The 16,335-nt window shown below is 41.8% G+C and overlaps 1 protein-coding gene across 1 annotated transcript in view; it reads left to right on the plus strand.

The window, feature by feature from the left end:
* The first annotated feature begins 1,933 nt into the window (after positions 1–1,933).
* Positions 1,934–16,335, plus strand: part of LOC8041039 (phospholipase A2 group XV) — a 52,032-nt gene continuing 37,630 nt past the window's right edge. Inside the window, exon 1 of the mRNA XM_029981900.4 lies at positions 1,934–2,493. Within this exon, the coding sequence (XP_029837760.2) occupies positions 2,343–2,493 (151 nt within the window). The 5' untranslated portion in view covers positions 1,934–2,342. The remainder of the gene's footprint in view (positions 2,494–16,335) is intronic.

Raw genomic sequence — 16,335 nt, forward strand, 5'->3', positions numbered from 1 at the left:
TGATGATAAGTAGTCGAATATTACAACTCGTGACTTGACGGCGAGGTAAGTTCTGGTCGTGATGTCACAGACGGAGTCCATAAGAGTTAATGCAAAGGTACAGGAGATTTGTGTTGTACTGTCCTTATGTTTCCCCACTCTCGAGGATTAAAAAAAAAAAAAAAAGTAACCATACGAGGACGCTACCGAAATACCTAGGCGCTTATAACACTAACCGAGTCTTTTTACTCTCTAAAAAATGCCTGGAAGTCTACTTTCACGCACAACACTCGGAAAGCCAATCAGCGCAACTTACGAAGGAAGCTCAGCGAATGGCGATGCCGAAACCTATGTTTAGACCAAAAAACGCAGTCTGAGTTGTGACATTAAGCTATGCAAAACGTCACGCTTGCATTGTTCAATGTCACAACTCGGTCTGCGTTTTTTTGGTCGCTGAGCTGCTTCCGTAAGTTGGGCTGATTGGTTCTCCGAGTGTTGTGCGTGAAAATAGACGCAGAGACTTTTTTTAGAGTGTACCACAATGAATGAAACAAAACATATCCATCAAAAGCACTTGACTGTCGAATCAGGCAGCTACCTACTTGCCGTGTAGCTGATAACAACGTGCCACTTTGTGAAAGGACAGACTCTTTGCAAGCAAGAAGGAAGCTGCAGCGTCCAAGGGGGGACCGTAGGTCAAGTGCGTTTTCTTTTCGGGTTCGCGGCCGTCCAGATCTCGCTTATCTCGCATCAACAAAGCCGCTTCATATACCAGTCGAACCTATGACGCTTCGATATTCCTCCTCACAGCCCTGCCATCGTGAGATCACGCATCACTCACCTGGCCATTCGTGACGTAGCTCGAGCATCGGCCCACCCGTCTTGAGCCAATCGCGGTCACGCTGATGTGTTACGTGAAAGTGTCGAACGTTCCGCGCTTTGTTTGATCAGTTGACAATGGGTCGTGCGACTCTTGATACGCGATTACGTCATTGAGTTTGTACATCTTGAGGGCTGGCGATTTCAATTAAAATTATTTACAGGGAATCACTCGTGAAAGTTGCTCGTTTTGTCATTGAATGGGAAACTATCGTGTCAAACATTTTTCTCCATTTAATCTGTCCAAAAAATGACTATTTTGCTGGAAACTAAATATATTACGTGGGACTAACACACAAGTATATGTTTACGAACGAGCTGAAATAAAAATTGCGACGCTCCGTTCGTGTGAATATTAATATTATACTAAGGGCTCTATTTCTCGGTCATGAAAGGATAATTGAAGCAAAACGAGGAATTATTGTGAGGTTTAAAACGTTCTCAAAGTTTCTGAACTGCACAATGATGCTATATATATATTCATAAACGTAGGTGTGATCGCGAAATCACATATGACCAGATTTTTAATTTTAATCCTAATTTAGTTCAGGTAAAATGGCAATATCGCTTATTTTATTGTTTAAAGCAATCTCACATTAATCACTTCAAGAAAGCGAAAAGTGTCATTAACTTATTTAACAATTAGTTCAAAATAAGTCAAACGCACACTTTGTGTCCGCAGATCACTGTAAACTTGTTTAAGGATAAGAAAAAACATACACAAAGCAACAAAAACAACGGACATCATCTGATCGCGCTGCTAAACGCGCTTCTTCGTTCGCGCTGCTGTGTTATGGAGGAGGTGCATTTTCATTTTTAACGCTCACTTTATTTTCCTTTGGTGCTGTTATATTTATAATACCGACATATTCAGTTTTTATTTGAAAATAAAAACAGATTCGCGCACATTAGCGAAACGGCTGCAATGAGGGGGAAGCAGTTCTTACAGAAGAAAGCCTTATGACCCCGACCCGTTTGCAGTCCAGATTTAACACCAGACGCAGTTCCCGGGAAAACAACGGCTCGGTATCTGAAGCAGCAAGTAAGCTGGTGGTATGTCTGCTTAAATGGCTTTACTCCTTCTTCCGAGAAGGCAGAGACGGCAGCGGGGGGCGTACGGGAGGACGACGAGGGTGAAACGCCAGAGATGGGGGAGGACTCTGACGTCACAGGGTAGATCACGTGCTCGCCGTACCCGCTTCACTTTCGATTTTCTTCTCTATTTGTTCTTCTCCCACTCTAATCTGCGGGGGAGCCGGAGAGGGTCGGCTCGCGGTCTTTAAAAAACTAAAAGGAACAAAAAACATTAGTCAAGCATTTTGGCCGGCGGCAGTTTGAGCGTCGTCTGCTCTCGAGTGTCGCCGCCTGCCTTTCCGGAGAAGTCGTTGTCTTGTTCTACTGGGTTGTCGGCCGCTCCTTGCGCTGCCACTGCTGCTTGACGCCGCGGGAGCTCGGTCTTGGCTTTTTTTGTGTTCGGCTGAACGATGCGGTTTTTGCGAGGACCATGCCAACTGCCCACAGTTTGGGTGGCCGCGGTGTGTTTGCTCTTCGTTGCTCACTGCGCGGACACGGCGACCATCGTAGAGAGGCTTCGCAACACCATCTTTCCCACCACGAATCATCCCATCATATTCGGTAAGTTGCGCATCAGCTTTTGTTGCTTTTGTTTCGTATGCGATGGCTCCACACTCCTGGACTCCGCGTTTCTTTGTTTCGATCGCTTTCGTAAAACCTTTCCAGAACTGTGTCACTGCATTCACGGTATAACTCTCGGTTAGTGGCGGACCAACCGAGATTCTATGAATGCTGCCTTTAACGTAGGAACGCTATGTGTTTTTTATTGTTTAATTCTATGAAGCCGCTTCTATGATCTACGCAACATTTACAAGTCGGTATGAGGCATATGTTTTTGTTTGTTTTTGCGGAGTATGCTTTCATTCTTGGAATATGCGCCGTAACGTCTGCTAGGCGTTCGCTTCATATATGACACATGCCAATACACAGTCGAAATGCGTACATTTTGCTACAGACCGTGCTGTATTGAATCACTCGCGTTACTTTAACGGCTTCTGTTAGTACTTAAATAGAGAAACTCTTCCGCCGTTGTGCTCGATATGATATTAGTGGGTCATTTATTGAGCAGTTTCGAATGAGATATTTGACAATGCTAAGGTGTGTGCATATGAGGAGCTCTCTTGACGCGCCACCCCATTCGTACACTACCCTTGGCAGTGCTTACTTTAAGACTGTCATAAATAAGATGCCAATCATTTCGTCCCGAACAAAGTCACCCATTGGGCTTCAGTGATTAAAATTAACAATATAACAAACATTTTTTGTGATGCGTCTAGATACGAGTAAGCCAACAGAAAACGAAACAGACTGATACAATTAAAAACCCATAAGCAATTGACGTGAATAACGAATGATCAGTTAATAAAACCGACGACCTTTTTTAAAATAAGTACACTGAAACCCCTAAACCAGTAATACTTTGTTCCTTCTGCACAGTTTTATTATCATTGAAGCTCTCTTATATTGAAGAAAAAAGCATCGGCTTCGAATAATGTAGTGTCTTTGATCGAGTTTTACATTATTTTTTAAAATGCCGAGACTAACGTTTTTTTCACGTACGCAGTCGAGATTTAAGACAGGCTTGCGATTTCACCTTTCAATTTCAGGGTTAGTAAATTTAATGTATGATTATTGGTTACTCCAGACAGAAAAGCTATTTGTTAGACTGAGACAATTTTCTTGAATGAAAATTCAGTTTTACGATCTACGTGCATTTAAGGACAATGAGCGAATACCAACTAGGCAGGGATGGGCAGTATTTCAAATACAAGTATTTGAATTACGTATTTAAAATAATTTGTGTATTTTGCGTTTGCACTTATTTACAAATTGGGTAATGTATCTGACGTGTTTATTTAAATACTAAAACGTGGGTATTTCAAATACAGTTGTAATTAAATACAATTTTGTGGGCGAAAATACGTCCGTCAAATTTATTTTCACTGTCCAGAGCAGGAAGAAACTACGCTCTGCACCGAACGCAGTGTCTCTCAATCAAGCACAAGCGTTTAGTGACTTTGTGATTACTGTGCTAGTCCAGGGCAAGAGTAGTGACGAAATCGACGTTCACAGGCAGACTGGCTAAAAAGGTGCCTGTGACAACTTGTGATGATTTCCAGCCTGATTTCCATCCATATTTTTGCCTGGAACTTTCTAAATGTACGGGTCGTCCAGATTTTCGTAACTGGTGCGAGTTGCAACAATAAAAAATTCTCTAGCTAGTGCTGCGCGTCTTGGCCGTCTCGGTTCTTTGTTGGTCTATACCAAAATGTACCCGACACAAAAAACTGCTTGAAGCTCTGTACTTTTTTCACATATTACGTCCAAGCTGATTACAGTTTTTTTTGTGATTATACATCTATTACGTTACTAGAGCCTCGCCCACTAAATCCCGAGTGTGCGATGCAAAATTAAAATGAGAGGCTTAGAAACTTGTTGCAGGTGCCCTGAAGGTCCAAATACATTTTGTCTGCTCCAAATGTATTTGGAGGAGACCAAATAGATTTGGTTGTATTTGTATCTTGTACTTAAATGATATTTTTGGAAATGTAATTAGATTTGTAATTAAATACATTTTGACGAAGTATTTTGTGTTGGTATTTCGATACATATTTGCATGTATTTTGCCCATCCCTGCAACTAGGTGACCCCGGCCACGATTATGCTCTTAGTGGCCCATAGACTGAGTTTTTGCCTTTTAAAAGATTTTTACACGGAAAGCTCAGCATTGCACAGTGTCGATGCTTCAGTGAAATAAATATTTCATACAAGTTCAAAAATATTTTAATGCTACATATATTGGCTAAATTGAGGTTGACTACACTAGGAAGAACCATGCCAACAACCGCAAGAGACTGAAAGGACATAAGACATTTTTTTATTTACAACAATGGCAATTTAAAGTTTCAAATGATCAGCGCAAATAGTGCGGTTGCTGCGCATGCCGGTTTTCAATTTCCAACACTCGGTGCCATTTGTAAATTGCCCATGCTATATCTTCTCTACTTTTTAGTATTACATCAGGAAATTTAGTGGTCTTATTTATTGCATAAATGATGTTTAAACGAGACATCGTTCCTGATATCTAGATACTGTAGAGTAGAGAGTTGTAACTTTGATCAGACTTGCGCAATGGCTGAAGGGGCAACCAGGAGTGAAAATATATGTTTTTTGTAATGTTCGGAACGCTGTCTTCACATGGTCGCTCCCATATCCTGTTTAAAAATAAGGACAGTAAATGTTACACCGGTGGCCTTGGATAAAATAATCTCTTTCGCGCGTTCCCTCAAACGATACGTATACGTATTGATGTGAAAGGCAAAATGTAGGACAAGCGGCCATCACCATCAACCGATATCAGCGAACGATTGACTCACAGTAGCGAATGTGTATCGATGGGCCAATTTTATCTTGCTGAGGGCGACAAGGACGTCGTACGATGCGGTTTTGCTATCGCGCGCTTACGCCACATGTCTTTTTTTATCTCCGCTAGGTCCTCTGAATCTGACGGTCAGAGAGCTACTGTGTGACAGCGTAAACCGGGTGACTGCAAAAAAAAAAAAAAAAAAAAGAGAAAAGAAACACTTTGAACTGTGATTTATTTAATAAGTAACACAAAGACCTTTTTAAAATAATAAAATAAAAAAAAAAAATCTACCCAATCTTTAAATGATAATATCTCGGCTTGATTCAAACATATTTATAATGAGCAAGGTAACCCTGCCGAAACAAACAGTATTAACTGGATTATGGAACAGAAAATCTAACAGGGTTTCTTGCTGGAAACCTGCAATCTAGTGAACAGGTAAACTGGAAACCTGAAATCCAGTTTGCAGGTAAACCAAATTCCAGGTTACCAGCAAGAAACCCCCCCCCCCCCCCCTTCCCCCCCAGTTACATTTTCTGCTCTGTATTCCACTTTATAGTGTTTTTTTTTGGTAGGGAAAGCCATGAAACGGGTGGTTTTGGGAATTTTCTCTTTTACACTGGCTGATTTGAGTCAGAAGCGCTGTTCTCACCTAAAATTGAAAACAAGCTCATGTGCAAATTTCGAGCGGCTAGAGACAAGAAATAATTTTTCAACGTTTGTTGATGCGTTTTTGATTTTTCAGGATCTTAAAATATGTAGATTTTTGTTTTTGAACTGTCTTGTATCACAAGCTGTCTTTAGTCATTGAGTAATGCGTGAATACTGATACCTCAAATCGGTGCGAGCTCAGCATATAAGAGCAGCGAGGAGAGGTACTACAAGCAGAGTTGAACAGCTGAGCATAAATGTAAGCAATTACCCAAAGGTCTCCTGAGAGTTTGCAAAATGCTTTTACGTTTGCTTATCAGCTTGTACTTTTTCTGCTCTAAAAGGCTAGTTTCAAAACGAGTGGTAACTAGATACATCTGAAAGCTTTTGTCGAGAGAACAAAATACAAATCTAAATAAAATATCCACGTAGCTGATTATTCATTTTGCGTGCTTTTGTACTGGAGTATTCAGCTGACATGGGGTTTAGCGTGTGTTTCTAGGTGTTCTCACTGTCTATTCTAGTGAAAACATTATACATTATAAGACATCTCGGGCGTCTTAATTCGAACAAAGCACTTTGAAGAGTCGATCTCTGCAGCCTGCGAGGGACCTCAGCAAGTGAGGAGAATACAAAAGAATTAAAGCAAATTGCTAGGCAATTGTGTTTCATACGTGAAACCTCCTGGTATCACAAACCTCTAGCGATACTCCGAGTTTTCCAGACTTCAGGCGCCTACGTTCCTGGCCCTCTTCATCAGATAGTTTAACGCGTACCACTTGATAGGTGTTCCTAGAAGGAAGCGATACTACCTCTAATCGAGCTGAAAAACCCGACGATCTTTTAGAGCCTTCCATACTACGGACCTCCTCTCTCCCAGTGCGCACAGATGGTCGTGCTCGTCCTCGCCTGCCTCGCTCCTCCTCGACTACTTCACTCCTCCTAGCATACTACTCTGGTCACACGAATTCGCCGTTAACCAATCGACGTCGAGCACCTGACTCCTTCCCTCCAAACCGTCAACCAATCAGGTCAAGCCTCGTGGCCACGCTTTTATCCAGGCTTCACTTTTATCTGGGCTTTTCGAAATGCCGAAAACCTAGCCAAAGAACGTTTCACGTGAATATGTTTATAGCTGAAAAAAAGACCAGTCCGCGATGTTGCAGTGAGGCATGGTAAAACATGATGCTCACCGCCATAGCGCAGAATTTACTTTAGGCATATTGTTTCAGACTCGTAGCTCCCTCAATAGGTTACTTTGATGAGCTCCCCAAAGTTCTTTGCTGGAATCTAGACATACTCGAAGAATAAATTCTCAGAAGCAGAAAACTAATATATATACATTTTATTTGTTGCGTTAGACTTTGCATAAAGGCACGGTCAACTGTCATGTGCCGAAAGACAGTTAAAATTTATCTGAAACTCCCACTGTGATTCACGTGGTGTCGCAGGTGAAAGATGTGTTCGAATATCATATACTACCTTTATACAAAAGCTTGAGTGCGCGCGTACTCTTGCAGTTGATTGTGTCACCACTGGGAAGGAAAATAGCCTATATCTTTATGTTTTATTTCTTTCTGATGAGCAAGTTACTCTGTCGTCGCATCAGCACTCAGTTGACGAAAGAGAAGATTTTTGCATCTCAGTTTACGCTGATAAGGATTTTATCGGAGCCACCCCATTCTGATCTTCCAATTTTTACAATGCACCGACAGCGTTCGTACAACTTTGCACAAAACAAAACTTGCCTTTATGGAATTGTTAAATGTTTGGAAAGTGTCAGCGCCCTTTAGCTTCAAGATATTTTAATACCCTTGAGTACTTGACACTGAACGGAGAAGGGAAAAAATACAGTTAGTTCACTGGAAAAATGAGGATAAGCGACATTTTCGAAGACACGATTTATTGTTTTATATACCGGGTGTCTCAAATAGTGGCCAGGCTCTTTAAATCGAGCGCGAAATTCGGTTTCTTAGCTTATGGCACTACGATTTTGTGCAGCGTTGCCCGCAGGTGGTTCATTTTTTCTATAAAATTTGCAAAGACCGAACTTTCCCGAAGAAAAAGTAAATAAAGGAAAAGGCTTAACTCCTATGGAAACCACGCAAAGCCACCGGTCTCCAATCAATAGGGCGCCCTTTTCTTTGAAGACCGGTGGCTTCGCTGGGTTCCCAGAGGAGTTAAGGCTTTTTCTTTCTTTATTTGTTCCTCAGGTAAGTTCGTAAGTTCGCAAATTTTTTAGAGAAAACGCATCGCCTATGGGCAACGCTGTAGAAAATCGTAGCGGGATAGTTTAAGAAACTGAATTTTACGGTCGATTTAAAGAGCCTGGCCGCTACTTGACACACCCGGTATATCTATTTTAGTGGAAGGGAATTTTACGTACAAAGGTTGCTCATAGATGAAGCTATGAATTCTCGAGACTCATAGATTCCTGCCACGTTTACAACAGAGAAACCAATATTTTTTATGCTTACATTTATTCACCAACTGTAGTTTTAGCGGCAAGTATTCTTCAATTCATTTTAACCTTTACGTACTTCTTTTTACATCTGTTGTATTCAAGAGGTTTCAAGCAGCTCGCGGTAAAGAAATTCTTGGTGTTGCGGAAAAGAATTTGACCACAGTCACATGCTTCATCCTCGCCTGCGTGTCTCTTCTCTTACGCTTCTGTCGGCACGTTGTAAAGAATAGGATGAATTGAATTATTTCTTGATATTACGATACGATGATAACATGAGTATTTAGTCAGAGGAATGCGCAGGTGCTCTAACAACAATTGCAAGCAATTCAAAAGTGCGATTTCTGATGCCGTAGCGCAAGCGATGAGGTCGTATTTCTGTTACTTGATCGAGACAAGTTTCATGCATTCATTGAATAAAACACAATTGCAAATCCTCTAAAAAAATATCGCGTACCGAATGCAGCGTCCGTGCCCTTTGTTTTTATGATATAACGACCAGAAACTTGACAACGAAGCGCTCGCCATTGTCACATAGAGTACGAAAAAATCTAGTGCGTCTATATTCCCACAGGACTCTTGGAAGCACCAGTGGCTGCAAACTACGAAAGGGGCTCGGGAAATGCCTAAGCTAAAAATGTAATTAAAAAAAAAAAGAAACAGAAAAAAAAAACACAGCATGACGTTTTAGGTGTTTGCGTCATGGTCAGTGTCGGACCGCAGACGGTTTTCTTTGAGGCCTGAACGTATTTCTAGCTCCGTTATTTGCTGATCTTGCATTATCCAGTGTGCTTTGCTAATTCCGAGTTCGGCGCGTTTATCCTTGCATTCTATGTTTTAGGTGCATATCCGTTTACATATCTCGATCTTCGCCCGACACACTTTAAACCACGAGCCAGCAAGAGTTCATTTACCGCACCTTTGCAGGGAACCGACGTTTCCCGATAGATTTCTTGACAGATTTTTTTTTGTTTCTTGACCGTAAAGGTGTCTCGCGGTTCAATTTAAAGACAAATACCATATTTAATCAAACCATTTTGGCGTAAGAAAAAAAAAAAAACTGCGAAACAACTACCTCTAGCTGGCCAACTTTCTAATTTATGTTCTTGATAGTAGTTTAGCAGATGCGCATCTACACTGTTGATAAGCGAAATCTAAAATTTATCTTTTTGGGGTACATACACCACAGCGCTCGTCCCGTGGTGTGTTCCTTTCCTTTTCTACGTTGCTACGCGCTGTTACACTGACACCATGTCTGAACATCTAAATGTTTGGCTCAATACCAAACTTTAATGTGGACACACAAGCTCCTGCTTTCCGTCGCATCTACCATCTAGCACTTTATTAACGCTATGTTGAGCAATTGGAGAGCAAGCATCGGGCAGCACAAGTCGTCTCTGTCAAACACATAATGCCCCTGTTTAGAAAATTAAGTCGCAGCCTTACTACGTCGCAAAAAATCAGCGACTAAAAAAAATGTTGCCAGGATTTTGGTTGCGTAGATCTCTGGACGAGAAAATAACTCGTTTTAAACTCGCCAGCTGGTGTTATTCTTTCTTTGTTATTCAACAGACGAACCTTGCCGAACTGTTTATCATCTGGTCGACCTTGTGTCAGAGTATTTACTAGAGCTAGGGGTAAGAAAGGTATTTCGTGAAGAGGAGACGTTGTTCTATCACAGGGGTCATCAGACGGACCCCCATAGGCGAGTCATAAAAAACAACTTTAGGTAAAAAGCCACCGTAAAAAGGTGGTCTGACATTTTTGTTTGGTATCAGTTGGTGGCTACAGCGAATTCCACACATTAGGAATTGCTCGTTATGTTTTTTTTTTTGTTTTTTTTTTCATTGTGCGTTTCTATATTGAAAAAAGCATCTTGAAGTTCGACTTGAATCATTACGTTACAGTCATGTAGGAGTTTGCCCGGCGGTGTCGCACACTGTCTTATCTTACCGCATTGATTGTTGAGAACAGTGTCACAGCAGTACGTATGGTTACACACGGCTGCCAAGATGCACGGTGTCTTTTATTTTACGACCGTATTCTCCCGATGTCTTTCTGATTTGTGGGCCCGGGTGGAGGAGAAGGGGGGGGGGGGGGGTGGGCGGGTAAACTTACTAGACATTTGAAGGCGGGGGCTGCACTTGGACACTCGAAGAGCCGTTTGCGGCTCGAGAGCCGGAGTTCGGCCACCCCCGTTCCAGCAGAAAGGCTGAATTTTAATATTTATATAAGGGGTATCAAGAATTATCAAACCGATTCGACAAATTCAACGCCCAGTCGTGTCACGTGAGAATAATGCTAGATGTCTAATGGTAGAGAACAGATGGCTAAAGACGAGCAGAGCTAGGAATAAAAAAAACAACGAAATAAATCGACGCGATGATGGTGCTGAAGGTGTTACGATTATGGACGAAAAGGGCGATGCCTTGTTTTTGTTTACGTCATTTTTCTTGGTTTCTTTTTATTCTGCTGAATTGGTTTTCCCGACGAATTAGCCTAGCAGGCTACGCTCTGAGATAACCCATGTTTTAGCAGTGTAGCGCATGAGGAAATATTTCTCTTCTAGCGGCCTTCGAGCTCAAGGCAGTTTCTCTAAAATTGGTGAAAGAAAAAGTTGTATCGCATCGCCTTCTTATTCGCTTCTCATGCTCTTCCTGCCAGTGAACAGGAAGCCGACCCTGAGAGATTTGTGCGGCCGTGCTTTCGCGGATGTTCATGGCTCGTGGTGTTATCTGACACCGCGACGTGTCAAGAGACACCGCACGACACATAGCATTGCATGCTATGTGTCGTGCGACGTAGCGTCACGTCCCACAGCGTCACGAGACCACGTAGCGCGGCGTCAGGTCACAGTGCCACGGGACACCACAACTTGACATTATGGGACGCTCAATGTTTATAAACAAATTTGAACGATCGCTTCTTAAGTGCAGATATTCATTATAAAACCTGGGGAGTAAATCCCACCGCAAATTCTTTAAAAGGCAGATTTAGGACATTGACAATTTGAAGTATTTATGCGTGCGGCGCCTGTTTTTGTGGAATTTTTATGGCGCAAGAAGGTTACTCCTTGAGTGACATATTTGGACATTGAGTTTTGCAGTTTGGAAACACATGAGTCGCGAATGAAAGGAATGTTTATCCTTATTTGTTATTTATAAAATATATCTATATTTGCGTTACATTCGGAATGCATTGGTTATGCAGGCATTTCTCCAATTTGTGTCCGAAACTTCTGCGAACGTTCATTCCTTTGTGCCTGCATTAAATGCACGCGCTGTTTCGCACTGATAGTTGGTAAGAAAACCGCCATGAAAGGCAATGTCTCTTCGCCCAAAGCGCTCTGGCGGTTTTCTTTTATGTGTAATATCTAGCGCAATCAAACCCCTCAATAAAAATGAATTAAACTAAATAGTTGGTATGAGGAGTGTTCAATTTAACATAACGCGATGTGCAAGACAGAAAGCCACGACATTCCTGAAGTGTCTACGGTGCTTTGTTAACGCTAAAGCCTGCCTAACAGCCGCTAAAGTTTTTTTGCGACTTTTAGCGTGCAATTTGATTAATTTTTTAACATTTGCAAATGGTTTTCTCAAACTATATTCCTATGGTGGCATCAATCCTTAAGCATCTTACTAGATACGCCGAAAAAAAGCGATATTACGTAGGAATCCATTAAGGTGAGCCCGTTGAAATGTAGATACTTAAAATTGAAAGAATAAAAACACGAAGGACGAGGACGATACAACAGCACTCTTTTGTGTGGTAAAGTCGACATTTAAGAGAACAACAGAAAAGAGCGCCGCTCACAACTATACGTTTACTCACAGGAATAGAAAGGGAAAGGGTAAGACAAAATGATATACCCCTTAGATCTCCATCTAGCACCCCTTGTGAGTGATGGTGGCTCGTTCATCAAGGCGCGTGTGGAGCCTTTATTGTGTGTTGAAGGAATTCGCTTTCCTTTTTTGGTAGCGTCACGGATTCTACACTAATAGTACAGTTCTTGTCTTTACAGATGATGTTGTCAGTGGTGCTTTTTTTTTGTTCTGTTCTTCTCTCTGCTTTGTGCGCTAGTTTGTGGACCTAGGGAGCTACGTTTTGTTCACAAATTAATTTTAGTAGTCTGTTATACCTTTTTACATTTTCAATGCGTAGAAACGTTCTAGTAACAAATGATAACGCAATTCTTGCAATTTTGAAAGTGGGACGCTGACGCAGATGGCCGAATCGGGATAAAAGCCAGGTACAGTGTTCCTTTTGAAAGTTGGAGGTGTTTGGTGGTGAGGTTAGGAAAATTCCACGACGATGGGCTATGGACAAAATTGAATATAAGCTTCGTTCAGTCTGTCTCCATTTAAAATTAAACATGTACAGGTCGGTTAATGTTGGGAGCCAAATGAATCTAGTTAGACGCGATTTTGTTGATGACGCGTCGCTCACGGGTGTAAACTTTTTTCATTTAGGTGCCCTATGGTGCCAGCTCTCATTAAAAAAACACTTGCACGCCCAAAGTTAATTTTTTTATTGTTCGCCAGGTGATTTAGTACGGCGTCAGAAGACTACTTAATCGGTATTTTGCTACAGATTCACGTATATTTTAATAAAGTTAAAAAAAAAAAAAACGCAACTGCTAGAAGTTGCAACTGGACTGGGGAAGAAGAAGAAATGCAGAGGAGAGGGGTGGCGGAAGTCACGTGACAGTGATACTTCTTTTTCCCAATCATCGTATTTCCAGCTTTTTAGAAGCCACGAAAATTGGCCATCGCATTTCTTTTCTGGTTTTAATAATGTGTGTGTTTCTTCGATAGCCCAGGACTTTATTATATTTGGTGGCTGTGTCCAAACCACAGGAAACGGCACGCGACCACGGAAAAGAGGGTGAGCGCCACTCGAACCGGCCAGTTCTCGATCGGCGGTTTCGTGCGAAAAGAAAGCGAATTTCAAGCCGCGAATCGTTTTCTAAATAGTTGGGCTCTATTACTTCATGGACGAATAAAAACCGTGGCAAGCAGGCCTGTCAGTGTCCCTTTAAAAAAATTGATTAGAGAAATAAAAAAAAGTAAAATGCGATGTGCGCGAGGACGATGAGCGTGACGTTTCAATTATCGATTGTCCCCACGCGCGCGTGATATTTTCGATATCTAATTGTATTTTGAACCATTCGCTGGGATCCTTCTATTGTTCGCCGCGATTGGCTGTATCCGTGTTCTGACACCTTCTAGATAAGAAAGCCTCTGCGCTGAATTTCTTTCTGCGTCTCCTACAAAAGGTTAGTGCGAGGCATAGACTGTACACTATTGCTGAGTTAGCGTTCAGTTGAAACTCGGGTTCAGTCAGTGAGTTCCTATCTGGGAGGTGTCGGTATACTCGCGGATGAATGGGCCCGTATAAAACGTCTCCGCGACCATGGGAAACTTTACATAAAGAAATGAGAACGCTGCCATCTGGAGCACGCCGAGAGACGCGCACTTCGATGCTTCCGGTCGCTATATTCGAGGCTTTGATTTCTTTTTTAATATTCGTTCCTTCAAGCAGACGGACAGCCCACACGTGTTGATTTTCTCGGAGTTTTCGAATGCGCGATACCGCCCATCAAGACGCCTATCTGTTTCCCGGATGTGGTGTTCACGTGGACGAGTATCGCGTGAAGCGAAGACATGCGGGAGGGCGCGAGAAAAGACACCTGTGCCGTGGAAACCGACAGGAGTGATATTTGGTTTTCTCTTCTATCGACAGATGCCGCTTGAATGTGAGAGCATCGGCACATTATGCATCCCTTGGCCGTCGACTCCTCCTCCTTGAATGCTCGAAAGTCCTTGATATAGCAGACCTAGCAGTCCATGCTATGTAAAATCAAGGCTTTAAAATTCGAGTTTCTTAGACGCTGCTAAAATATGCTTGAAGTTCTTTCCTAAAGTTCGACAACGTGCCGGGACTGGAAGCTTTTTTTTTTTTTTAATTTCCTTAAGCGTAACATTTTTTTTAGGTTAGACTGTGCGCACTTTGCAAAATGTTCTCAAATTAATCTAATAAGAGTAATAGGTGCATCCTATAAAAATTTCAATCGTACGCGGTTCAATAGAATCAGATTGATGGACATAATAAACATATCATTCAAGGTGCACCCTAAAAAAAGCCCGTGCGTCTGCTTTCTCGCACAATACTCGGAGAGCCAATCGCCGAAACTTACGGAGGCAGCTCAGCGAATGACGATGCCGAAACATAGGTTTAGACCAAAAAACGCAGTCTGAGTTGTGACATTAAGCAATCCAAGCATGACGTTTTGCATAGCTTAATGTGACAACTCAAACTCCGTTTTTTGGTTTAAACATATGTTTCGTCATCGCCATTCGCTGAGTTGCCTCCGTGAGTTGCGGTGATTGGCTCTCCGAGTGTTGTGCGTGAAAGTAGACGCAAAAACATTTTTTAGAGTGGGACGCCTCGCTGGCTTGGGAAGCGCTGACCTACACTTTAAGAAATACCTACGTATCTATTTACCCCCAGAACACTGAAACAGCCAATCTCTGCGATCTTCAAAATCGGCTCACCGAATGATGAGGCTGAACATATGTTTAGACCTCAAAATTAAATCTGCGCCGTGGCATTACGCAATGCAAGCATGACGCTTTGCATTGCGTAATGCCACAGCCCAGACTTCATGTTTAGGTCTAAACTCTAAGCGTATGTTCCGCCTCATCATTCGCTCAGCTGATTTCGTTGATCGCAGAGATTGGCTTTTCAAGTGTTTGGAGGGTAAGTGGACGTTCAGGCATTTCTTAGAGTGTACGAAGCCCCAACTTTTGCGAGGGATTATTGCTGAGAACGGCGTCGAAAAAACTGAGATCCTAAATGCAGGCCAAAATATTTCCATCTGGTAGAAATACTTTTTTCGTGTTTTCTCGAGGTGTGCTTGATGACCTTCCTTAGTTCGATGGGTAAACTTTCAAATTTGCTTCCAATTTTACGCTTCAAAAGGGTCACCTTTGACGAGAGCTTCGTTAAGTGACTACGCCACAGTGATTTCTCTCCGATATTGAAGTCGGCACGTAAATTATGGCTGAGACAATCCAAGAATATCTGATAATGTTCTGGCACGATACATATTTTTTATACCGTGTATCGCAATTCATTCCATGTAGTGTTTTCCAAACTAACTTGACGCTGCCAAGTGACTAATCGGTTTAGGCATTTCGAATGTTATTCGTGAGGCCACCCACCGATCTGTGGTGAGTCTTTTTTTAAATTTGTTTTTGCGGATTTCAATCATCCGCACAGGGGGCAAAGATAAAGGCATGATGCCTCACAGCGCCTCTGCCCCCCTGCAGTTTATACAGCGGAAATAACATTTCAAACAAGTCACAGTGATAATAAATAACAAGACAGGAATGTCATAAAAACAAATAGAAACAATTATTATAGAAATATCTGAAAACAGATGAAATACGATGACTCACTCAAACAACTACACAAACGGCACAGCTTGAACAATGTGGGCGATATGCTTTTCATAACCCAGAAGTAAAATAAAATTGAAATAAAGATAAAGATAAAAATTGATATCGGTTTTTTACATATCTACTAAAAATTTATAAACAAGGCTTTATAAAAGAGAGCGGAAACAAGCTAAATCAAAACCAAAAATCATGCTACAAAGCCAAAAATGAGAATTCCAAAGTTTCGTATACGTTACGCTTCATTGAAAATAAATATAAATAGATATACATGTCTTAAATAGATGAAAATGCGATATCACTGCAAACCAAAGCTCGTCTGCAGTCTTTTTTGAGCTTTGGAAAAGGGGAATTGAAATTAACATGAATGCCGAGGGAATTTAATGATTTAGTACTCATGTACGATAAACTTTGCCTGCCATAATTTGTTCGTATGCTTGGCATTCTACGTTTCGGGTCTCGTAATG

The sequence above is a fragment of the Ixodes scapularis genome, unplaced genomic scaffold (genome assembly GCF_016920785.2).
Source record: "Ixodes scapularis isolate PalLabHiFi unplaced genomic scaffold, ASM1692078v2 PGA_scaffold0__279_contigs__length_252992795, whole genome shotgun sequence".
NCBI lineage: Eukaryota > Metazoa > Arthropoda > Arachnida > Ixodida > Ixodidae > Ixodes > Ixodes scapularis.